Here is a 25,345-nt window from a genome sequence, read left to right on the forward strand (position 1 = left end):
ATTATTCCACTGCATCTAATAGAGAGGCCACGTGAGGGTTAAGGCAGGCTTCCCCTCTCGGTACTTCAGCTTCCTCAGAGGCTAGCTGGTGGAGATCACAGCTACATGAAGTCATACATAAAAAGCACCAAGCACAATGTAGTAATGTGGCACATGCTAAGAATGCAAAGCACATTGGCCGCTATTATTATATTACTGACATTTGTGGCACTCTTCCCTTGTGCCAGGAACTTTATATGAAGTGCTTTATGTGTATCATTCTTTCACAACAGCCCTGAGGTAGAATTATCCACTTCCTACAGATAAAGAAACAGGCACAGAGAGAATAATGACTTGCCCAGCGCAATGGAATGGCTAGGTCGAAGGTTACATGCATTTCAAAATTCTAATACATACAACTGCATTGCTTTTCTTAGAGGTTATATCAATTTACACTCCCACCAGCGATGTGGTATGAACGCCCGCTTTCTCATGGCCTCACCCACATGGTGTGATAACAAACACTGGGATTTTTGCCAATTGGATCAAGTGAAAAATGCCACCTTTTAATTTGCATTTCTCTTATCATGAATAAGGTTGAGAACTATTTGTATTTACTGTTTTTCTATTAGGTTGTTGGTCTTTTGCCTATCCATTCCCAGGAGCTCTTTATTCATTAGGAGGATTTGTTCCTACAGATAAGCTTTGCCTCTTTTTTTTTTTTTTTTTTGTCTTTTTGCTATTTCTTTGGGCTGCTCCCACGGCACATGGAGGTTCCCAGGCTAGGGGTCTAATCGGAGCTGTAGCCGCCGGCCTACGCCAGAGCCACAGCACCGCAGGATCCGAGCCACGTCTGCAACCTACACCACAGCTCACGGCAACGCCGGATCCTTAACCCACTGAGCAAGGGCAGGGACCGAACCCGCAACCTCATGGTTCCTAGTCGGATTCGTTAACCACTGCGCCACGACAGGAACTCCGCTTTGCCTCTTAAGCTACAGAATTTTGACTTCGTTTAAGTATTTTGGGTTTTTTTTTGTTTGTTTTTTGTCTTTTTGCCTTTTCTAGGGCTGCTCCTGTGGCACATGGAGTTCCCAGGCTAGGGGGCCAATCGGAGCTGTAGCCACAGCAATGCGGGATCTGAGCCACGTCTGCGACCTACACCACAGCTCACGGCAACGCCGGATGCTTAACCCACTGAGCAAGGCCAGGGATCGAACCTGAAACCTCATGGTTCCTAGTCGGATTCATTAACCACTGAGCCATGATGGGAACTCCCGTTTAAGTATTTTGGACCTTCAAGATTTGAAATTTTTTATTTCTGTTTCATATATAATTTGTTAATCTTCATTTATGACTCCTAGATTTGAGATCCCATTAGAAAGGCCTTCCATGCTCACATGGGTTCAAAGGAATTCCCCACATGTCCTAGTGTTTTGTTTTGTTTTTGCTTTTTAGGGTTGCACCTGAGGCATATGGACGTTCCAAGGCTAGGGCTCGAAAGGGAGCTGCAGCTGTTAGTCTATGCCACAGCCTCAGGAGTGCCAGATCTGAGCCTCGTCTGTGACCTATACCACAACTCATGGCAACACCGGATCCTTAACCCGTTAAGTGAGGCCAAGAGATAGAACCTGTATCCTCATGGATACGAGTTGGGTTTGTTACCACTGAGCCACAATGCGAACTCCAACTCTAATACTACAATTTTATGTGTTTTAATATAATAGGATTGAACACACCATTTTTCCCTTATGTGAACTTTAGAGTTTCTGAATTGTATTGGTCTGTCTTATTAGGATGACATTAAGTGACTTATTTTAGGAGAGCTTTATGCCGTTGACCGCTCCTGTTCACGAACTTGATCTATCTTTCCATTTGTTCAAGTCTTCTTCTGTGTCCTTGATAGTATTTTAATGTTTTCTTTAGACTTTGTACATTTCCTATTCAGTTTATTCCTGGTGATGTTTAAGACTAAAACCTTTTAAAAAACTGAGGTTGACGTTTTTCAGGTCAAACATCCTGGATCCACAAATAAAAGCTCCCTATTGAGGACAGTGAAGAAACCCAGGCTGCTGGTGGTTGATGTGCCCACATGACCTTGGCCCCTTTTCCCACCATGTTTCTTGCCGGTAATTCCTCTGTGACCACCAGTCACCAATTGCATCTCTGTGCTGCAGTGAAAGAAGAAAACATAGTTTCCCTTTTCTCTGACCTCCAGCACACCTCCTTCTAACAAAAATACCCCTCAATTCTAAAGCCCTTCAGCTAGAGGCCATCTTGGAGAAACAGATGTGCAGCCTGGTGACCTGCACTCCCCAATCTCTGACTCCCTGCCAACGTTGTTTTCCTTCTGTCCTCTTTACCTCCTGATCCTGACACTAGCTCTTGGTTGCTACATCTATTAAGTTTTGGCCAGAGTTCTTTCTGGTTTTCAGATTTTAAGCCCATTCTCTCCCTTCTACCCAGACATCCATCCAAACATTGCCTGTGATGTGGCCAGGTCCCTTACAGAGATGCATGGATTGTCTCCGAGGGCTGCAAGCAGAGTGCCATCTGAATTGGAGTTATCTACCGCCTAAGCTGGCTCTGGGGCGAGTCTCTGCATCTGAGTCTCGTCTGACTCTTGTGTAAAATAGACATGACCACCCACCTCACTGGGCCATGGAGAGCAGCAGGTGAGTTCCCTGTTGGAAAAGCACCTAGCTGGGGCTTAATGAATGCCACTCTAGCCTTCTGGGACCTTCTAATGCTTCTTCCTATTCTGAACCTTTCTGCTGGGATATTATACTATTTCCCAGCTACTTTTCTTTTTTTTTTTAATTTTTTTTTAATTTTCCCACTGTACAGCAAGGGGGTCAGGTTATCCTTACATGTATACATTACATTTTTTTCCCCCACCCTTTCTTCTGTTGCAACATGAGTATCTAGACATAGTTCTCAATGCTATTCAGCAGGATCTCCTTGTAAATCTATTCTAAGTTGTGTCTGATAAGCCCAAGCTCCCGATCCCTCCCACTCCCTCCCCCTCCCATCAGGCAGCCACAAGTCTCTTCCCCAGCTGCTTTTCATACTTAGCCATTTTTTGTCTCTGGCTAAGGCACTCTCCTGGTTTTGAAACAGAGTGTGGGTGAGGAGGGATGACCGAATGACCCACCTCACTGGGAGCTACCTACAGAGGGTTTAGTTTCCTAAGTGCTACGCTGACCTGGTTCACCCAGCTCCTGAAAGTTCCCAGACCCCGACTGAGGCTTCTGTGAGGTCAAGTCCTAAAGCAGAGCCAGTCCACGAGAGACCAGGTCCACTTTGCTTCCTCAGTGCCTCAGTGTCACTCAATGCAGCAAAAGGGGCTTCTTCAAGGGACCAGGGTGGTCAATGAACACAGCCTGTCCATGCGCTAACATAGCCCACTGGTACCTGTGTCCTTGCAAATGCCTCTGCAATAATGTACCTGGAACATAACAGCTCCTGTGTTGTTCTGTGGTTCTGTTCCCTTGTGGCCTCTGTCAGCTGAGTGTCCCTGGAGGTCTTTCTTTTTTGGGGGGCTGCGCCCATGTCATGTGAAAGTTCCTGGGCCAGGGATTGAACCTGGGCCACAGCAGTGACACCACCAGATCCTTAACCTGCTGGGCCACAAGAGAACTCCCCGGAGGTCTCTTTAATCTCCTTCTAGCCCTGGACCTAACAACAAGTCTCGGCAGAGTAAGTGCTAAACCAGTGTGTGTTGGCCAAAGGAACACACGGCTACTGTGGTGTTCACACGGCCCCCTGATGTAACAGGTCTATGCATACGCCTAGCCCTGTTGGGGACTTACTTAGAATTATGAAACACAAATGCATACAAAGGCTTAAGTTAGGGGAGACTCAAAATACTTAATTTCTCTCAGAGAAATCACTTGGCCAGAGAATCCAGGAGGAGAAGTAAGGATAAACTAAACTATGCTCTCAACTACAAAGAATGTGAATCTTTTAAGTCAACAAATAATTCTACATAATCGCTAAATTTCACTCATGTATTGAAAAATGCGGGTTTTTCAAACCAAAATGTTGGAAAATGTTAGCTCTTCGTACCCTACACCAAGAGAGGGGCCGCGTACTCAAGAGTTCAGTGCTGTCTTTAGTTTGGAATTCGCCGCAGGGGGTTATATTTTGAAGAGGAGTGGACAGTCACCTTGGAAAGCAACAGAAAAGCAATAGAGAAAGGAAAGACAAACACATGAGGCAAACAATTCAAAACCTTTTCTTTCCATCTTTTTTTATTTTAAGTTACAAAGGATGTTGCATACACTGATGAATCTGTATCTGACTAGAAGTGCTGAGGGGTTGGAAGGTGACAGAAAGCAAAGGCAATGTCTGAATTGCCTTTTCTTCTGAAAAGAAAAACTGCACAACTATTAACCAACATTTAATAGAATAATTTTTAAACAGCTCATGCGTCAACAAGATAAAATTCTTTCTAGACAAAAGACAAGACTGAATCCAATAAAATGTTTCATAGCTCCAGTTGGGGGAGGGAGAAACAAAACTACAGAATATTTATGATAGCATTACAAACAGGATCCTACGCGACTATGCAAAAGAGGTCGCCACATGGTATGAACAAATGCTTTGAATTCTTGCCCTTCCGCTCTTCTCTTGTGACTTCTTATGTGCGGTCAGCCCTAGTATCACTGTTAACCACAAATGCTAAGATACAGGACAAATCCTAGGGAAAGAAGGTTAAAAAATTTAAAAAAGCAGGCAGTGGAATACAGTGTCATAAAAATGTGGTGAAGAGGCAGATACAGTACACACGTATACATTTCTGTTATTTGGTTCTGAAAAAAACACAGGGCGAAGGGCAAGACACAGTAATCAGTCCCGCTCCCATCCACCCAGAATTTAATGAACTACACCATTGTGTTTACATTGTTATGAAAGAGGCAAACCTAGTTCACCCGAACTTGGCACACTGAAATACCCAACTCTGATGTTCTGTGCTGGTCACCAAGTCTTCAATTCCAAAATACTATTCAGAAGTAGTCTTAAGGGTCAATTCCCTCACCACTACCCCCAAATCTCTTTTTTAAAGGAAAATAGCCATTTGGCATAATTCAGCTCCTAGGTGTAATTTCTACAATTTCGGTCAGTTTACGAAGCATGCGGATTATGCTTCAACACATAACCCCACTTGCCTATGGAAGTGTAAAACGTTCAGTAGTACATTTTCATCATCTTCCCCCAACACGCTTATTCCTTAAAACGAAACCACCATTCCTACAGCTGACATTCATTAGTACATCCCAATGTGTTTGAAATATTAAAAAAAATGGAGTCATCTTCTCATAATGCCCTTATTAAGATTACAAAGATTACAAAAGAATCCACAAGTATTACGGCACTGTGTGAGACTTATTTGTCATGATCCGAGGGAAGAACAAGACTGCAGTTCTGTGCAAAGTTGTGGAAATGGCCTCAGTTCCATGGGAAATGGTATTCCACAAGAGACTTCACTAGAAGGATAAATTGAAACCTTTTACTTTAACACTGAAAGCATAATTCAATGCATTCTCAAAATTCAAGTTTCGAGATTTGGAGAGATGCTAACATTCTGTTACATAATTAACTAGAAAATACTTGAACAGAATTTCAGGAAGACTATATAAAGAAAGGGATCCTAAGTTTTTGTTATTTCCTGCTGAAGGCAACTTGAATTCGCTTCTTAGAAAGTTAACTAAATCTTAGCAGCTAAAATATCTTAAAATGTATGGAATAAAGAAAAGCACATCCATTCTTGACGTTTTGGTGAATAAACTAACAGCTTTATTAATGAAGGCAAACATCAGATAATTGTATGAATATTATATATAAAAAAGAAATCCAAACTAACAGCATTGTATTTCAAAAGTACTGTACTTTTGTTTCTTTTAAAGAGACTTGTCATCTGTTGTATAAAACAAACAAAACGAGTACTCTTCTCCTAAAAAATTCTGGAAAAATGAAATAGTCAATTTCAAGCTGATGAACTGAACACACCTTTCTTTAAATGCAGACTATTGCTAAGGAGCAAATAAAGTCAAGCATCAGAAAGAAGATGTATGACAAATTCATGAAAGTTAGGAAAAAGGGATGTAGTGAAATTACTGCTCATCCTTCCCTCTCATATTCAAAGACCATTCAAAACTGGTCTTTCATACAAATATAAAATAACAACAAAGAGAGGGAATTTGAACCCATACCCATCTGAAATCCTTCATGATGTTTTTATAATAGCTCTGATTCTCTTACCAAAAAGGTCAAAGTGAAAGATTTAGGAATTGGAAGGGAATGAAGACGTTTTGTTTTAAATGTACAAGTAAGGCACAATATAAAGCCACATCATAATCTGTCATGAAGGACATAGGAAAGGACAAGAATCATACATGGTACAGTAGAACAAGCAATCATATTGACTGAAAAAGTGTGGCACCCAATTCAAAACTCAGACAAGATCTTAACAAGAACAACTGGACAGCATGCTTTCATATGGAGACAAATTCTATAAAGAATCCAGTGTATCTGAAACGAGGAAGAATGTTTTTTGTGTTTTTGTTTTTTAATCATAGTAGTACTAGGGTCAAAGTTTCTATTTGCTTTTGGAACATGGGTTTATTTGAGTGAATTCACAATGCCTTCACTTAAAGTAAGATTCTGGACTTCATTATGAGCTACCATGTATGAACACAGAAAACCTTTAGAGAGCTCTTCTCTAATGATCTTCACCCAAAAACACATGCCACGATTTTCAAAAACAGAACATGTACAATTGTTGGGACTTTTACGTTACCCTTATAAGATTTGTTTGTGTGATACACTAAACGTATATATTTTAATGACAATAGAGGAAGCAGATTATTACTGGCATTAAAGTACAACCATTTCTAGACGGTTTTAAATGCCACAGAGTCCCCTGGTTAAAATGTAAAGCTGCACAGCTTGCCTATGTCATCTTTATGATAAAGTTAAAACAGCAAGAGGATTTAACTTTCACTCTACATTTTACTGCCAGGTTTTTATTTAGATCAAGTATCGCTGCAGCATTCTGACCAGCCCAGATTTAGCAGCAAATGGCAGGAATCATATAAAATGCATTTTTTTTAACAAAGTGCTTTTCTAAGATATACATACATATATAAATAGGTACAAAATAAAGTGTCAACATTAAAAAGCTCAACTATTTAAAAGCTTTTAACTATTTAACTTAAGTAGTACATATAAAACACTGAAATGCAAGGATATGGAATCTACTAAACAGATTCAAAGTCTTTTTGAAATGCAAGACCAAAAAATCAAATTCTGGTTTGCAGACAAGAAAAAGGTATCAAAAAACCAGAATTCCTAACAGAGCAGCTAGAAAGGGGCAATTTTATAAACCTCATCAGCTGAATCTCTAACTTGAAGTGATTTCACCTGATTGCAAAACTGCCATATTTTGGAACATGTTTCAATTTCCCAGACACACTCTGTCACAAGTTACAAACCTGTGCTTTGCCTTCTCCCACCTAAAAAGGAAAAACTTTGAACAATAAACTTACATTCTATTAAACCATTAGATCTGAGCTTATCTGTTTAGTGTGAACCCACTAACCAGGTACATTTCCACCAAGCACACAGGGGAATCTTGTGCATCACAGTTCAGCTAAGCCTTTAAGACAATCCCTCTCAGAGTTTCTTTTTCATAATGTCAAAGAAGCATGAAAGCATAGTTGCTCAGTTGTTACTGTGTGTTTTAGAATCAAACCTTTATAAGCTATAGCTTCATGTGCTTACAAATGGGCAAGGGTGGTGGGGAGGGAGAAAGTAAAAGAAAAGGAGACAACTGTATGGACAAAAGATAATTAAAAATAAATTCTCCAAGGGGTAATGGAGAAATAGTTGGAGAAATACATGCTTTTTCAGCAGCTAGGTCTGAAATTTTTGGTATTTTTTTTTTCTGGCTAAATAGGATTTTTTTTTTTAAGATATAATTTTTAGGCTACCAGTTTTCAGAATTCAAAACACAAGATCTGAAAATAAAAATAAAACAGTAAGAGAGACAGGATGGAAAGATCTGTAGGGAAGGTTTATAATGCTGCCTTGACATAAGAAATTTCTCATCAGGAGGTAAAGCTTTAACATAGTTAAAACACTGACTAATGAAGCTGTTTTATGTGAGCAAAAAAGAGCACCTAAAAACTAAATGTGTTAATATTTCTCAGTTCTAGAAACTATAGAAGTCACATGTTAAGTTTGAAGAAGCTAGTTTGAAAATACCTGTACAAAAATATAAAAATCTATAAATTTTTTTGTTTTTGTTTTAAGCTTGTGTTGATCTTTGAAAATATTACATGCACAATAATACATCAATTGGAAAAGTGGCAACTAAAGAATTAGATATTTTTAGCTTTTTTCTTTCTTTACATATATATACATAATACAATAAAAATAATCTGTATTTTGGTTGTTTGGTGGAAGTATACTACAATAAGCTAAATAAACTTTTAAATTTTCAATGTCAAAAACTATTTTACCAATAGCTTACTAAAATGAAATATATTAAAATTTCCTACAATAAGTGCAGAAATAAAAAGACTTATAGACACCTAAATGGCCACCAACTTATCTACTATGGAAGCGAACTAGAGGAACAGCAAAATAATATCTGTATGTGTGGATGCTCCTTCTGTAGATAATTGGACCCAAACAGAAATAAAATTCACAGTTCAGTAAGATCCCTAACCCTGACCTTTTCATTTTTTCTTTTTTTTCTCCTTTTTTTTTTCATACATTCATACAGTATCATGTAAGCTGTGCAAAACTTTACTTAGACTGGCAGTTTGCCATATCAGTTGCATTTGTCTTTGGTACAAAAAATAAAACAATCGCAATAATGTGCAAGTATTTGTCTTCTTCCGGTCAAGTACCGAAATATGAGTTTTCTAGAGCCATCTTTTTTTTTTTGTTTGTTTTTTTGTTTTGTTTTTTATACAATACACAGACTCTGTGGCATATATCTACATTTCAACATAGTCCTATATACATTCAAAAAATCTGAAAAAGAGTTGGAACAAAAAAACATTTAAACCCCATAATTTTTCCATCTATATATCTTGTTTTTCCTCATTAGGGTTTTCATCATACAAAATATTACCAGTTTTATAGTTTCCCCAAAATACAAGGCACAAAGAATATGCTTTTTTTTTCTTACTTGCACAGACATTATATATATATATATTTATATATATATTTATATATACCATATTGAGCTCAGAAAATGAACATCTAATATGGCACATGGGCATGAATGCTGGGTTGTGCCATGTACAAGTGAAATTAATAGTTGTGGAAAATTAGAACAAAAAGCAGTAATTCTAAAAACAATCTAAACTGACTGTTTAAAAAAATGCTTCCTCAATTTTTTTGTGTGGTTCAGAGCATAAACCTGCCACAACATTTGGCATTTACCATTCTCTACACTCTTCCAAAGTGTTTTGCTTTAACAGATTTTGCAATCTGTACCTAAACATCTACTTAAATGTATGAATTTCAATTCTGATGCCAGTAGCAGTTTTAACCATGGTTTATGCTCTGAAAATGCAATAATCAAGTATTTTGGATCATGCTTCACTTATGCTACTTAGTTCTTAAAACAATGTAACCTAATTGTAAATGTTTACATAATGCTAAACTGACATGCAAAACAGAATGAAAATTTACAATGAATAACGTAACACAGACATTTCTGACCAGTGGTCCAATGAGGCTGATTACACTTTTGATGTTGGTATCCTTAGTCCTACAAGGCCTCCGGTGGGATTGCCTTCTGCAGTCTTCTCTAACACTTGGTTAACAAATTCTGAGGTTTGCCCAGCAACTGGGAGACCTGAAGAATAAAAGGCACGCTTAGACACATGCGAAGGCAATGAGTAGGAAAATCTGAAGGTTAGGAGTGGCCCTCGGCTCAATGCTGGTCCTGATGCATGCTCTGCTGTTTGCTACTATAGCCCAGAAAATAATTCTACCCACCAAATCATGAGCCTGTAAGATTAGCAGAGTCAAACCAAGAACAGTCCAAACCCAAATCCCATGCCTGCCAATAGGCACTGTGCCCCAAGCCTGCTCGACGTGTTTTTCCCTGTTCTCCAGCCAGTCTCTTCCAACTGCTCCAACCTCACTACATCTCACAGATGGGCTTCACCCACGTGACTGAAAATATAGACCTGAAGGATATTTTTAGTCATTTTTATGATTGGATAAATTTTATGTTCCCTTTTCTTCATTTTAAAGAAAAGTGGATGAGTAAGCAAAGTCGCAAGAGAAAAGGAAAGGTGGTAGACGCTGTAGGCATGTTGATTCCTTCTGTCTTCCTCATCTTCTACAGCTGAAGTCAAAGTTTTTTGGCTTTTTTTTTTTTTTGTCTTTTTGCCACTTCTTTGGCCGCTCCCTCAGCATATGGAGGTTCCCAGGCTAGGGGTCGACGGAGCTGTAGCTGCCAGCCTACACCAGAGCCACGGCAACTTGGGATCCGAGCCGCGTCTGCAACCTACACCACAGCTCACGACAACGCCAGATCCTTAACCCACTGAGCAAGGGCAGGGATCGAACCTGCAACCGCAACCTCGTGGTTCCTAGTCTGATTCAGTTAACCACTGTGCCACGACAGGAACTCCCAAAGATATTTGATTTATTGATTTTAAGTAACATGTATACATGTTTTAAAATTTAAAAAAAAAGCAATTAAAAGGAGAAGGAAGGAGAAAAATACTATTTAATTATTGCTCATAAGAAGTCAAAAGATACTGGAGTTCCCGTTGTGGCGCAGTGGTTAACAAATCCGACTAGGAACCATGAGGTTGCGAGTTCGGTCCCTGCCCTTGCTCTGTGGGTTAATGATCCGGCATTGCTGTGAGCTGTGGGGTAGGTTGCAGACGTGGCTCAGATCCCGCATTGCTGTGGCTCTGGCATAGACTGGCAGCTACAGCTCCGATTGGACCCCTAGCCTGGGAACCTCCATATGCCGCAGGAGCGGCCCAAGAAATAGCAAAAAGACAAAAAAAAAAAAAAAAAAAAAAAAAAAGAAGAAGTCAAAAGATACTGTAAGAAATAGAGAGATGACACCACTTTAACCATGTGATCTCTTCAGCAGGATCAATCTTGGGACAAACTGATACCATGTACCTCTTGACTGATGGAATGATAAGGATATATATAATCTACAATATATTCTTGCCACAAAAACTGAACTCCCACCTAATCATGAAGAAACAGATGAATTCAGATGTTGGGACATTTTACAAGATCAACTACCTGGATTTTCTTATGGAAGAAAAAAAAGCTGGGAGACTGATCTAGATTAAAGGAGACAAAAAAAAAAAAAGATATAATAGCTAAATGCAAATAAATGCAATCCGTTAGCAACTAAATGCAACTCATTATCCTTAACTGGATCAAACACAAAACAAAAGCTTATAAAGGACGTTATTGAGACAACTAGGGACATTTATTTATTTATTATTTTTGTCTTTTTAGGGCTGCACCCATGGCATATGGAAGTTCCCAGGTGAGGTGTTGAATTGGAGCTATAGCTGCCGGCCTACATCACAGCCACAGCAACACGGGATCCGAGCTGTGTCTGCAACCTACACAACAGCTCGAGGCGACGCCAGATCCTCAGCTCACTGAGTGAGGCCAGGGATTGAATCCGCATCCTTATGGATAATAGTCGGGTTTGTTACTGCTGAGCCATGATGGGAACCCTGGGAAATTTAAATATAGACTCCATACAGATATTATATCAATGTTGAAGCAGGAAGTGATAGTAGCACCGTGTTTAAGGTAAAAAAAATCCTTTTCTTGAGAAATACATGCTGAAGTCATAGAGATGAAGAATACTATGTTTCTGAGTTTCCTTCAAATATTTGCAGAAAAAAATATAGAGGTAGAAATAAGGCAAATGCAGCAAAATATTAACAACTGGTAAAACTAGTTGAATGATATGCAGATGTTCACTGGACTATTTATATTTTTCTTGTAGGACTGATATCTTGAATGAAAGGTTGAGGGGAAAAATTAAGTATACAAGTTATGTTAGAGTTAAAAAGTGAACTTGCAAGACAAACATGCAGAGCTTGCAAACTATCAGAAAATACATAAAAAATGAAACTATAATAATGGATCATACAGTGAATGACAGAGAAAGGCAAGAAAGCCATAGGAACAAATCCTAACAGATCTTTTGATGATAGAACTAAAAACATAGATCAATAAATAAAAATGAGCTAGGAGTTCCCGTCATGGCTCAGGGATTAACGAATCCCACTAGGAACCATGAGGTTGCAGGTTTGATCCCTGGCCTTGCTCAGTGGGTTAAGGATCTGGCATTGCCATGAGCTGTGGTGTAGGTTGCAGACATGGTTCGGATCCTGAGTTGCTATGGCTCTGGCGTAGGCCAGTGGCTACGGCTCCGATTAGACCCCTAGCCTGGGAATCTCCATATGCCGTGGGAGCAGCCCTAGAAAAGGCAAAAAGACAAAAAAAAAAAAAAAAAAAAAAAAAGAGCTAAACTCACCTATTACAGAAAAACTCCTAGACTAACAAAGAAAATCCAACTATAAGTTAGATATAAAAATCTAAGTGAATTTTATGTTATGCAAATGAAAATTATATTTTAATTTTAATTAAGATCTTTTAAAGAAAGAGAATGTATCTAATATAAAGTAATTCAGAAAGATTGAAAATAAAAGGGTAGGCAAAAAGATACCAAGCAAAAAAAAAATTATAAGAAAGCTGCATTCATGACTGTAATGTCACAAAGACTGAATTCAGGGAAAAAGCTGGAAATAAGACAAAAGATGTGTGCTTCTTGATGATAAAGACTTGAATCCATAATGAACATACAGCAGTAATAAATCATATTCAAACATCCCAGCTTTCAAAAGCCAAAACACAGAAAATATGAGAGGAAACTGAAACACATTAGTGGCAGCCTTTCTCAGTTCTAAATAAAATAAATGGATACCCCCTACAAAAATAAAAAGATGATTTAATTAAGATTAGCTAATTAACATATATATATTGGAGTCTTAATATAAAACAGAAAATATGTCTTCTTTATAAATGCCCACAAAACATTTAAAATTATAATCATATGTTGGAGTTCCTGTCGTGGCTCAGTGGTTAACGAATCCGACTAGGAACTATGAGGTTGCGGGTTCCATCCCTGGCCTTGCTCAGGGGGTTAAGGATCTGGCGCTGCCGTGAGCTGTGGTGCAGGTCGCAGATATGGCTCAGATCCCATGTTGCTTCGGCTCTGGCGTAGGCCAGCGGCTACAGCTCCGATTGGACCCCTAGCCTTGGAACCTCCATATGCCATGGGAGAAGCCCAAGAAAATGGCAAAAAGACAAAAAAAAAAAAAAATTATAATCATATGTTAAGTAGATTTTTTAAATTTTTCAGTAAATCACAAAAAAAAAGAGTAACTAGAATATAATAATTGCTACCTTCTGGAAAATTTACTTTCTTTCTTTTTCCTTTTTTTTTTTTTTTGCCTTTTTAGGGCCACACCCACAGCATACAGAAGTTCCCAGGCTAGGGCCCCAATCAGCTGCAGCTGCCAGCCTACACCACAGCCACAGCAACACCAGATCCAAGCTGCACCACAGCTCACAGCAATGCTGTATCCTTAACTCACTGAACGAGGCCAGAGATCAAACCCATGTCCTCATGGAAACTAGTCAGGTTTGTTACTGCTGAGCCATGACGGGAGCTCTTGGAAAATTTTAAATCTCTCTCAAATAATTCCTTGGGTCAGAAAACAAAAACGTATTCAGAAAACAATTAAAATATGTATATCAGAATCTATGAGATACAACTAAAGCAGTGCTTGGAAGAAATTTAAAAAGTTTTTAATTATATTAGTGAACAAGAAAGACTAAAAAAATTAATCATCTAACTGAAGAAATTAAAGGAATTGATGTATAGAAGAGCTAGTTCTTTGACGGGAGAAATAGAATAACCTAAAACTAACTAATTCAAGAAAGAAAGGAGAACATAAACACAAAATTAAGAAATGAAAATGGAACACTACTGATACAGAAAAAATTCAGAAACAAAAACTATTTTGCTCAATTTGATAAATTTGAGAGCCTGGAGAAGTGGGTAGTTTTCTAGGAATAATAAATGATCAAAACTGATTCCAGGAGTTCCCATCATGGCTCAGCAGTAACAAACTGGACTAGCATCCATGAGGATGTGGGTTCAATCCCTGGTCTCCCTCAGTGGGTTGAGGATCCAGCATTGCTGTGAGCTGCGGTGTAGGCCAGCAGCTACAGCTCCAATTCAACCCCTAGCCTGGGAACTTCAAATGCCATGAGTACAGCCATTAAAAAAAAAAAAAAAAAAAAAAAAAAACAAAAAAAAACTGATTCCAAAAGAGCTTGCAACCTGACAAATTATGATGGATGACATAAGGAACGTTTTCAAAGTGTTAATCACAAAAACCACAGTGGGCCAGATATTTTCAAAGAATATTCTACGAAACTTTTCAGGAAAAGGAACTCCAACATATTTAAGCTGCTCCAGAAGGGAATTCTGGGAAGATGGTTCTATGGCAGCATGGGTTTTTAATCTCAATTACCCACATAAAAATAGAGCAATTAAGGAGCAAAACGATGCAAAACTTTTAACAAGTGACAAGTTACCTCCAAGAATCCCAAAATTCCAGAAGATAGAAACAACCTACCTAAGGTTCTAAGATCTGCATGATACTAAAATTAGTGTGTGGAGTTCCCATTGTAGTGTAGCTCAGCAGGTTAAGAACCCAGCAAGAATCCATGAGGATGCAGGTTTGATCCCTGGCCTTGCTCAGTGAGTTAAGGATCTGGTGTTGCCATAAGCTGTGGTAAAGGTTGTGTCTCAGATCTGGTGCTGCCGTGGTTGTGGCAGAGGTCTGCAGCTGCAACTCTGATTCGACCTCTAGCCCAGGAACTTCCATATGACACAGGTGCAGCCATAAAAAGAAAAAAAAGAAGAAATATACTTGTATGGGATGAATCAAAAGGCAATAATGGACCTATTTATTACAAGTTATAGGAGGCCAACTTGGAGAACAGCTGAAGCTGTAGGAAAGTCTGTCCAAGAGAATAGTGAGTCTGAGGTGAGTGCCAGGAGCCCACCATAAGATGTCAAGGGGCTGGAGCAGTCTAGCCTTTGTGAACACAGAAAACTGACCAACTAGGACTCCCGTGTAGGACAAGGGCCAGCACTGTTAAGAAAAACATAGCAAAACACAGATAGTAGATATGAAAGGAAGAGATGGTCCAGATAAAATGGGAGGGGGGGTACAGAAAAAGAAATCTCAGAAAGCAAGCTGCCATATGCTTTAGTTTGATAAGGACGGCCCTGCCACAAGTTCCTCTTCTTGCTCTCACCTGACTTTGACCTAGTGACCAAAAAAAATCCCCTCACACCTTTTACACTTCGGCCTGACCCCTAATCAAGGTACCTGCACACTAGTTCTTTTATTTCTCTCTCTTTCTCTGCCTCCTCCCTACTTGCTTGGTTGAACCTGCTCTCTTAATGCTCCCTTCATGTGGCCCCCTCAACATGTGGTGACTCTCTCTCTCTAGGATAAACCTTCTTTTCCTGTTCCTCTCTTATGTCCCCTTTGTGGCTGGACCTAAATAACCATCTACCATCTCACAAATGCATACAAAAGATTTCTTTTCATTTAACTTAAAACAGTGAGGACTGAAGTTAGAAAAGCTATCTTGAACCAAACTTTCTTTTAAAAGTTCAGGAAAGCTAATTTCACATACAAATGAACAACAGAAAAGCAGCAAGGTCAAAAATCCTATAAAAAGGTATTACAAGAAAAAAGAGTAAGAAAATTCTTACAACCAATGAAAACATGCCTGAAAGACACGACCAAAAAATGGATGAAAAACCATAACCCACTATTATTATTACTATTTTGTTTTTTTAGGGCCCCATCGAGGCACATGGAGGTTCTCAGGCTAGGGGTTGCTTCGGATCTGTAACTGCTGGCCTACACCACAGCTCATGGCAACAATGGATCCTTAATCCATTGATTGAGGCCAGGGATTGAACCTGCATCCTCATGGATACTAACTAGTCAGGTTCGTTACCACTGAACCACAACAGGAACTTTCCACCACTGTTTCAAAATTAACTAAAAGATATTATAGAAAATGCTTCAAGACATAAAAGAGCAACACCAATCAGCAAGAGAAAAACTCAGGAAGGGATTAGAAATAAACCCCCATGTTCATTATAACATTATTTATAATATCCAAGACATGGAAATAACCTAAATGTCCATCAATCGATGAATGGATAAAAAAATTGTGGTATGCACACACAGAGACACACACATAGGAATATTATTTGGCCATAAAAAAGAATGAAAACTTGCCATCTCTGAAAACATGAATGGACTCTGGGGGCATTATGCTAAATGAAATAAGTCAGAAAAAGATAAATTACCATACGACCTCACTTAGATGTGGAATCTTGAAAAAAAAATCACACAAAAAACCCCTGGAGCTCACTGATATAGAGAACAGACTGGTGGCTGCCTAAGGCAGGAGTGGGGGTGGGGTGGGCAAAATGGGTGAAGGTGGTCAAAAAGTACAAATTTCCAATTATACAATGAGTAAATCATGGGAATATAATGTATGATGTGGTGACTATGGTTAATAATCCTGTCCTGCAGGAATTCCTGTTGTGGCTCAGTAGGTTAAGAACCCAACATAGTGTCCATGAGGACGTGGGTTCAACCCCTGGCCTCACCCAGTGGGTTAAGGATCCAGCATTAACCACAAGCTACAGTGTAGGTTGTGGATACAGCTCAGACCCAGTGTTGCTGTGGCTGAGACACAGGCCTGCAGGTTCAACTCCAATTTGATCCGTAGCCCAGGAACTTCCATATGCCACAGGTGTGGCCATAAAAAAAATTAAGAAAACACAAAAAATAATAATACTGTACTGCATATCTGAAAGTAGCTAGGAGAGAGGAAAGATACCATCACAAGAAAAAATATTTGTACCTATGTATACTGATGGATGTTAACTGGACTTACTGTGCTGACCATTTTGCAACATATATCATCTGTATATTATATACTTGAAACTAACATAATGTTATGTCAATTACACCTCAAAAAATTAGAAACAGTAAAATTAATTTCTGAGATTAAGAAAAAACTCAAGGAATACAAGAACACCAAGTAATTCATTTAAGAGAAACAGCAGTGAAAAGAAAAAAGGTTTTAAAATTTGAGAAAAGGTGAATATACTTCAGAAAATACTGAAGACAGGCAAAGAAGATCCAACTGACAAACAGTAAGAGTCCTCAAAGAAGAAAACCAAAGCAAGGGAACAGGTCAAAAACTAAAAAGATCTGAAAATATAAATTGAAAGAACATGGACTGTACATAAGAGTATCAACCTAAAATGACCAACTCCAAGACATGGTCTATTAAAACTACTGAGATAAAATTGCTGTTTATCCCTGGGTAAAACAGCAAATGACATAAGGGAAAAATGTGGCAATTATTGACTTGTCAATAACAACACTTTATGCCTGAAGAAAAATGGAGAAACAAATTTAAAATACTCAATACAGGAAAATGTGAGTCAAGGATTGTACTTGATAAAACTGACAATCAAGTATAAAGGGAAGGCACAAACATATCAATATACAAGACCTGTAAGTTAAAAAGCTAGGAAAAATTTTTTTCTTGTAACTTGAAATTCCTCCCTCTACCTAACAAAAGGAAGACTGAAAATGATTTTAAAGAAAAAGACAAAAATGCTATGAAAGAAGACATAAAATTTCACTTCCCTAGGGTCCCCATGTAGTAAGAGGCAGGGCTAGTGAAATCTAGAACTGATTTCAAATACTCTGATGTTAATCAATACGCTAAACAAGCTTTTGTTTTTTGAAAACATAAAAACATATCTTAATTTTTACACATGACCAGTGAGTACTGCTAGAGCTACAGAGAACCACTACATTTTTTTTTGGTTAAAAGATAGGAAATAAGGCATGCAGAACCTAAATACCTTAGAATGAAGAAAACGTTGCAAGAATTAAGTTAAATGCTGAAGAGAACCAAATGTATCATAGAATGTCAAGAAAAATAAATTCTTAAGTCTACTGAAGGAAGCAATTAGAGGGCCACTTGTGAACTACACAGCTCAAAAACTATCTAGAGATGAGTGTCAGATGACAGAGCCAAATGATGGGTATAGTTAAAATCTTACAACTAGGAGAACTTACTTCTACTCCTAGTTCTGCCACCTGTTGGTTGTATGAATTGGGCAAATTACTTAATACTCCGTTCTGCTTCCAATTTCTCATTTGTAAAACCAGAGTAATAATACCTCCTTCACAGAACTGTGGAGGTAAATGACTAAACAACATTAAGGTCCTGGACCATAGTAAGTACTAAATAAATGCTAGCTGTTTATCCCTTCCTAACCTAAGGAATTCTTTGGTCATGTCTCTTAATCTTTCCTTTGGCTTTCAATCAAAGATGATGTCAAGTTTCATGAAACTGAGTCAAAATCTATATGTAATGCTGATTTTACTAATGATTCCAAATTGCCCTTCAGAAACACTAGAATATTTTACATTTAGCATGAACACAACACTGATAAGAGAAACCAATAAATCATTGCAAAGACCATGAGAAACTTACTAAGTGCATGGAAGCATTCAATGTGTATTTATTTTCAATTAAAGAAAACACAGGGAGTTCCTGCTGTGGCACAGTGGATTAAGAATCTGACTGCAGTGGTTTGGGTCACAGCAGAGGTACAGGCTCAATTCCCAGCCCAGAGCAGTGGGTTAAAGGATCTCATGTTGCCACAGCTGCAGCTCAGATTCACCCCTTGCCCAGGAACTTCCATATGCTGTGGGAAGCCATTAAAAAAAAAAAAAAAAAAAAAGCAAGCAATCATTTTGGTAGCTATGAGAAATATTTCTGTATGAATAAAAATAAGATATCCTTGCTCACTGCACTCCATTTACACGTCTAGATGTCTTCATAGCAGTTACCACACTGTTATCATTTTTGTTTTTCAATTTATTCCTTGTCTTCCATTTTTAGATTACAAGCTTCATAAGAAGAGTAGCAACTAAGTCTCTGTTTATTCATCTCTGTACCCCCAACATCTGGCACACAGGAGGCACTGAAAAAATTTTGTGGAATGAATTTATAATAACTGGAAGTCAGAAAAATTCTAACAGATTCTAAGATATTTACAATTTAATTTTGTGTGTGTGCATGTGCTTTTTAGGGCCGTACCCACAGCATATGGAGATTCCCAGGCTAGGGGTCTAATCCGAGCTGTAGCTGCCGGTCTACGCCACAGCCACAGCAATGCCAGATCCAAGCTGAGTCTGCGACCTACACCACAGCTCACAGCAATGCCGGATCTTTAACCCACTGAGCAAGACCAGGGATTGAACCTGTGTCCTCATGGATGCTAGAGTCAGATTTGTTAACAGCTGAGCCATGATGGGAACTCCTTTTTTTTTTTTTTTTTTAATCATATTTGGCACTCTAAAATTGAGGTATGAAATTAATGTTTGAAAAATAAGCTCTAGGAGTTCCCATCTTGAGTCAGAGGAAATGAATCCGACTAGTATTCATGAGGATGCAGATTTGATCCCTGGCACTGTTCAGTGGGTTAAGAATCCAGGGTTGCTGTGAGCTGTGGTGTAGGTTAAAGACTTGGCTCGGATCCTGCATTGCTGTGGCTGTGGCACAGGCTGGCAGCTATAGCGCCGATTCAACCCATAGTCTGGGACCTTCCATATGCCTCGGGGGCAAACCCTAAAAGGCAAAAAAATAAATAAATAAAAGTAAGCTCTAACTTTTTTAAGTGACCTGACTCAATAATAAACAGCATCCTGAGAAAAAATGAACTGGAAGAAAATTCTCAGGTAACTGAAGTTTACTCTCTAGACGACTATGTAAGAACCAGTTTTTAAGACACAGTCCTAGAATAAATAAATAAATTCTGTTAAAGAATATATTATAGCTGAACTAATTTTATGACGCTTTAGGATTTTCATGGATTGCGTTATGCTATAATGCCCTTGGGATGCTACTGATAGTGGGTGATTTGCTCCTATGGCAGCTAAGCTCCTGGGCCTCTAGGGTTCTCACGTCATATCTGCATTAGCTCCCTCTACTCTCCATAGCTCTGCCAGACATCCAGACACCCACCTCTCTGTTCCTCCCCATGTGGTACATACAATCTGTTCAGGGATGGAAAACCAGATAGTCAAGTTTGTTAGAATCCTGTGAAAGAGTTAAAAAAAAAAAAAAAAGGAAGGAACCTCCACTAAAGTACATACTGCAGGCTTGACAGTATTTTCCCCACAGAAAACTAAAGTTGCTAGAAGTTTCTCTTTCCAAAGTGTTAAAATAGTTCAGTGATGAATTCTAAATAATAAATTGTGGTAACCAGCAGGACAGGTTTATGAATACTAAATCTTGAAAGACAAAACTCCTAAAGGAAAGTAAGTACAATGATAGCACTTGAGGTTTTCCTTAAAAAAAATTAATATCCCCTTGAATCATATATCTTATACTATGTATTATCATTTTTTATTAATTTATCCAGTATTCTTCTTACCAAGAGTATCTTTAATGAGGATTTCAAGCTTCTGTCCCATGTTGGGTCCTCTCTCCTCTCTTGGATTCTGTACTCGGTTTACAATCTCTTGCTTGATGGAGTTGATTACAAACAATAAATTATCTGTAAGACAGAACAGGACACTTGGAACATGTCACTAACATGAAAGAATTTATTTCTAATTATGTAATAACATACATTAGGTTAAAAATGAAGAACAAGTAAGAAAATATTAAACAGTGATGGTTATAAGCTTTCTTATTCAAAGAGACTAATTTCAAATGATGTACCACTTTTAATAACATGTTGTAGACATGTATCAGTGTCCACTACCCTATAAGAAACTTGCCCTACTTGTCTTCACAGCTTTAAGACTTATGACAGTAACTAGTATTGAATCATAGCATCTTAGAAAATATTTATTACACAAATCAAAAGAAGTCCTTCAAAGACAGTTTTAAAAACAAATTTCCCCATCTTAAGAAGCTTTTTTTTTTTTAAAAGAGCAAAGTTAACCAAAAGTAAATAGGAGGGAAGTAATAAAAGAGCAGAAATCAATGAAAGAGAACACAAATACACAATAGAGAAAGTAAAGAAGGCCAAAAGCTGGTTCTTTGAAAACATCAACAAAATTGATACCCACTTCCACCCTCATCCCCATCCTCAGCTAGACTGCTCGATTACCTGCACCTAGAATGAAAAAGGGGTTGTCACTTGAGAATCTAGAGCCATCATAAAGATAATAAGAAAACCCTATGCCAACGAATTCAACAACTTGGATGAAATAGACAAATTTATTAAAAATGTAACTTAAAAAAAATCAATACAAAAATCTGAGCAGCCTATTTCTAGTACATAATTGAATTTATCAAAAAAATATTCCCCAAAGAAAACCCAGAGGGTTTTAATGAAAAAAAATCTATCAAATATACAATGAAGAAATAAAAATTACACCACACTGTAAATCAACTATACTTTAATAAAAAAAAGAAAGAAGCATCAAAATGCAAATTTGGTAAAATTAAAAAAAGAAGGAAAAATCAATTTTATCAAACTTTTTCAAAAAAGAGGAAGATCATGGCAAAATTCATTCTATGAGGTCAGTATCCCCAAATACTAAAACCTGACAAACACATTATGAAAAAAGAAATCACAAACCAATGTCCTTTATGAATACACACATAAAAATCCTTGACAAAATAATAGTGACAGAATCCAACATAAAATATCAGAATATAATCTTACAAAATATTTTCAATAGATTCTAACATTAAAAAAAATACATCAAAGCCAATAGGGTTAGTTGTGGCACAGGAGAAATGAATCTGACTAATATCCATGAGGATGCGGGTTGGATCCCTGGCCTTGATCAGTGGGCCAAGGATCCGGCATTGCCTTGAGCTGTGGTTAGGTTGCTCAGATTGCAAGTTGCCTATAGTGTAGGCCAACAGCTATAGCTCCAATTCAACCCCTAGCCTGGGAACTTCCCTATGCCACAGGTGTAGCCCTAAAAAAGAAAAAAAAAAAAACCCACCAAATAGGGTTTATTCTAAGAATGCAAGGTTGGTTTAATTAAAAATCAGTTAATGTTCAGAAAACTAAAAATAGAACTACCATTTGATCCAGCAATCCCACTCCTGGGCATCTATCCAGAGAAAACCATGCCTCACAAAGACACATGTACTCCAATGTTCACTGCAGCACTATTTGCAACAGCCAAGACATGGAAGCAACCTAAATGTCCATCGACAGAGGAGTGGATCAAGACGATGTGGTACATACACACAATGGAATATGACTCAGCCATTAAAAAGAATTAAATACTGGCATTTTTAGCAACATGGATGGACCTAGAAATTATCATCCTAAGTGAAGTCAGTCAGACAATGAGACACAAACATCAAATGCTTTCACTGACATGTGGAATCTGAAAAAAGGACAGAATGAACTTCTCTGCAGAACAGATACTGACTCACAGGCTTTGAAAAACTTATGGTTTCCAAAAGAGACAGTTTGGGGGGTGGGGGGATGCACTAGGGTTGTAGGATAGAAATCCTATAAAATTGGATTGTGATGATCATTGTAATAAATTCATTGAGTAATAAAAAAAATCAGTTAATGTTAACTCACTACACTGACAAAGGAATATGTGATATATTACCAGAATAAAGGAGAACAATGTGATTGTTTCGATAAGTTAAAAAAAAAAAAGAAATCATAGTATTCAACACCTATTCATGCTTAATGAAACTAGGAAAAGAAGGGAACTTACGCAAAATAATCTTATCTACAAAAAAGCCTACAGCCAACATTAACTTAACGGTGAAAGTTTCTCCTCTGGGATTGCAAACAAGGCAATCATCACTTCTATTCAATGTCCCAGACATTGCAATAAAGCAAGAAAAAGAATTAAAAGGCATAAAGATCAGTAAGGAAGAAATAAAGCTATCTTTACTTGTAGATGACGACTGCTTCAATAGAAAATCCCAGGGCATGTACATACCTACTACTGAAACTAATAAACAAATTTATCAAAATAGTAAAGTACAGGAATAATGCACAAAAATCCATTTCATATACCAGCAATAAAAAGTTTTGAAATTTCAAAACAAGTCCATCTACAACAGCACCAAAAAACCCAGGTAAATCTAACAAAAGATGTTCAAACACTTTATACTGAAAACTATAAAACAAGCCAGACAGAAATTAGAGACTTATCTAGATAGAAAGAGACACCAAGTTCATGGATTAGAAGCCTCCATTTGGTTAAGATGGTAATTCTCTCTAAATTCATCTACAGATTCAAAGACATTCCAATCAAAATTTTAGTAAACTTTTTTGTAAAATGTTGATAAACTGATTCCAAAACTTATATGGTCATGCAAATGACCTAAAATAGCCAAAAAAACTTTGAAAGAAAAGAACAAAGCAGGAAGACTAACAAGGACTGACACGACCCGACTTTTAAGATTCACTATAAAACTACAGTAAGATATTGCGTATTGCATAAGAGCAAACAAATAGATCAATGGAACAGAATACAGAGTCTATAAGTAGACCCATACATATAGGGCCAATTGATTTGACAAAGGCACGAAAACAATTTAAGGGGGAAAGGAAAGTCCTTTCAAAGAATGGTGCTTGATCAACCAGATATTCACATAGGGGTGGAAAATGAACATCGACTCTTACCTACACCATACATAAAAATTAACACGAAAGAGACCATAAACCTAACTATAAAACCTAAACTATATAAATCTTAGGAGAAAATATGCAAGAAAATAATTGTGATTTTGGAGTTGGCAAAGTTTCTAATTAGAACACCAATCTGAAACCTCATGGTTCCTAGTCAGATTCATTAACCACTGAGCCACGACCGGAACTCCATCTTATCTTTTCTTTCTTTCTTTCTTTCTTTCTTTCTTTCTTTCTTTCTTTCTTTCTTTCTTTCTTTCTTTCTTTCTGTCTGTCTTTCTTTCTTTCTGTCTTTCTGTCTTTCTGTCTTTTTCGAGCCACACCCACAGCACATGGAGTTCCCACCACAGCCACAGCAACTCGGAATCTGAACCACGTCTGCGACCTACAACACAGCTCATGGCAATACCAGATCCTTAACCTACTGAGTGAGGCTAGGGATTGAACCCGCATCCTCATGGACACTAGTCCGGTTCATTAACCACTGAGCCAAGATGGGAACTCCCGTCTTGTCTTTTCTTAAGTGAAAATACCAGAGGCTTTGAGTTAGCTCTGGAAACAAGAAAAATTTTAAGCAGACATCAAAAACTCAATTTGAAATAGAACACATTAAAAAATACATATATTCCTGGCCCTTACCAATTCCCCACTTGCTCCCTATCCCAGAATATAGTTTCACCACAGAAAAGCATGTGTGTGTGTGTGTGTGTGTGTGTGTGAGAGAGAGAGAGAGAGAGCATACATGTATATATTTACAAATGCAAAAATATATGACCACACAGATGTATTATTATGGATAAATATATTAACTGAACAACACACAGATGCCTCATGTGTCCAGAGAAAATGAAACCCAGAAGGCTCCCAGTGGCCCACTATTATCTCCCTGCAAAGTGAGTCAGCTGGGTTCTAAAAGGAAATATGAATGTGCATGACATTGTAAGCATTACATACAATACTCACAGAGATGAAAATCAAAATGCTTCAAATAGCAAGAAAGAATTAATAGGAAATGATAGATTTCATTCCAACAAACCAACCATTGTTTTACCTAATTCATTTACCTTGATTAGAGTTCCTGCATAGCCACTAATAAAAAAAAAATACCAGTTCACTTTACAAGTTGTAAACTTCACAGTTGGAAACCTTTTTTCTGCCCTCGCAAATGGAAACAAGATGATCGAGATAAAGAACTGAGAAAAACTGCACAATGTTTACTGAGCACTTACGTGCTGGAACTTAACAAAGTCTCCGGAACAAGTAATAATTGACCATTTAGCTATTGTTTCACTTTCAGATGCAACTTCGCCCAAGAGCTACACAGTGAAGAGGACAATTTCAGAGGCAAAGGAACATATGAGCTTTTATGAAACCAGGCTTCAAGAAGAGTAACCAAGTAAGGGAGGAAGGGAGGCGGGTAGTTCTTATTACAGAAGATGGAAAGCAGAGCTTTCCAACCCTCTAGGATGCTGTTAAAAGGGTCCCAGGTGTATGGGATATTGA

The 25,345-nt window shown here is 37.9% G+C and overlaps 1 protein-coding gene and 2 long non-coding RNA genes across 6 annotated transcripts in view; 2 read left to right on the forward strand and 1 right to left on the reverse strand.

The window, feature by feature from the left end:
* Positions 1-2,445: 2,445 nt before the first annotated feature.
* Positions 2,446-11,396, forward strand: LOC102165988 (uncharacterized). The gene is made up of 2 exons (XR_002339698.2): positions 2,446-2,654; positions 11,117-11,396. It is a non-coding gene; the product is annotated as an uncharacterized LOC102165988 (long non-coding RNA).
* The window catches only part of CREBRF (CREB3 regulatory factor), a 64,752-nt gene continuing 43,621 nt past the window's right edge, over positions 4,215-25,345 (reverse strand). For all 4 annotated transcript variants that reach the window (XM_013990647.3, XM_005657631.4, XM_085002463.1 and 1 more), the window contains exons 8-9: positions 20,645-20,767; positions 4,215-9,856 (exon numbers count right to left, since the gene is read on the reverse strand). In XM_013990647.3, the coding sequence (XP_013846101.1) occupies positions 9,741-9,856; positions 20,645-20,767 (239 nt within the window). In that variant the 3' untranslated portion in view covers positions 4,215-9,740. The remainder of the gene's footprint in view (positions 9,857-20,644; positions 20,768-25,345) is intronic.
* Positions 13,490-18,946, forward strand: LOC146395617 (uncharacterized). The gene is made up of 2 exons (XR_014831608.1): positions 13,490-13,552; positions 15,001-18,946. It is a non-coding gene; the product is annotated as an uncharacterized LOC146395617 (long non-coding RNA).

The sequence above is a fragment of the Sus scrofa genome, chromosome 16, assembly GCF_054392235.1.
Source record: "Sus scrofa isolate SSC_HxYL_T2T_F1_AM1 chromosome 16, Sscrofa_HxYL_maternal_Yorkshire_Landrace_v2.0, whole genome shotgun sequence".
Classification (NCBI taxonomy): Eukaryota; Metazoa; Chordata; class Mammalia; order Artiodactyla; family Suidae; genus Sus; species Sus scrofa.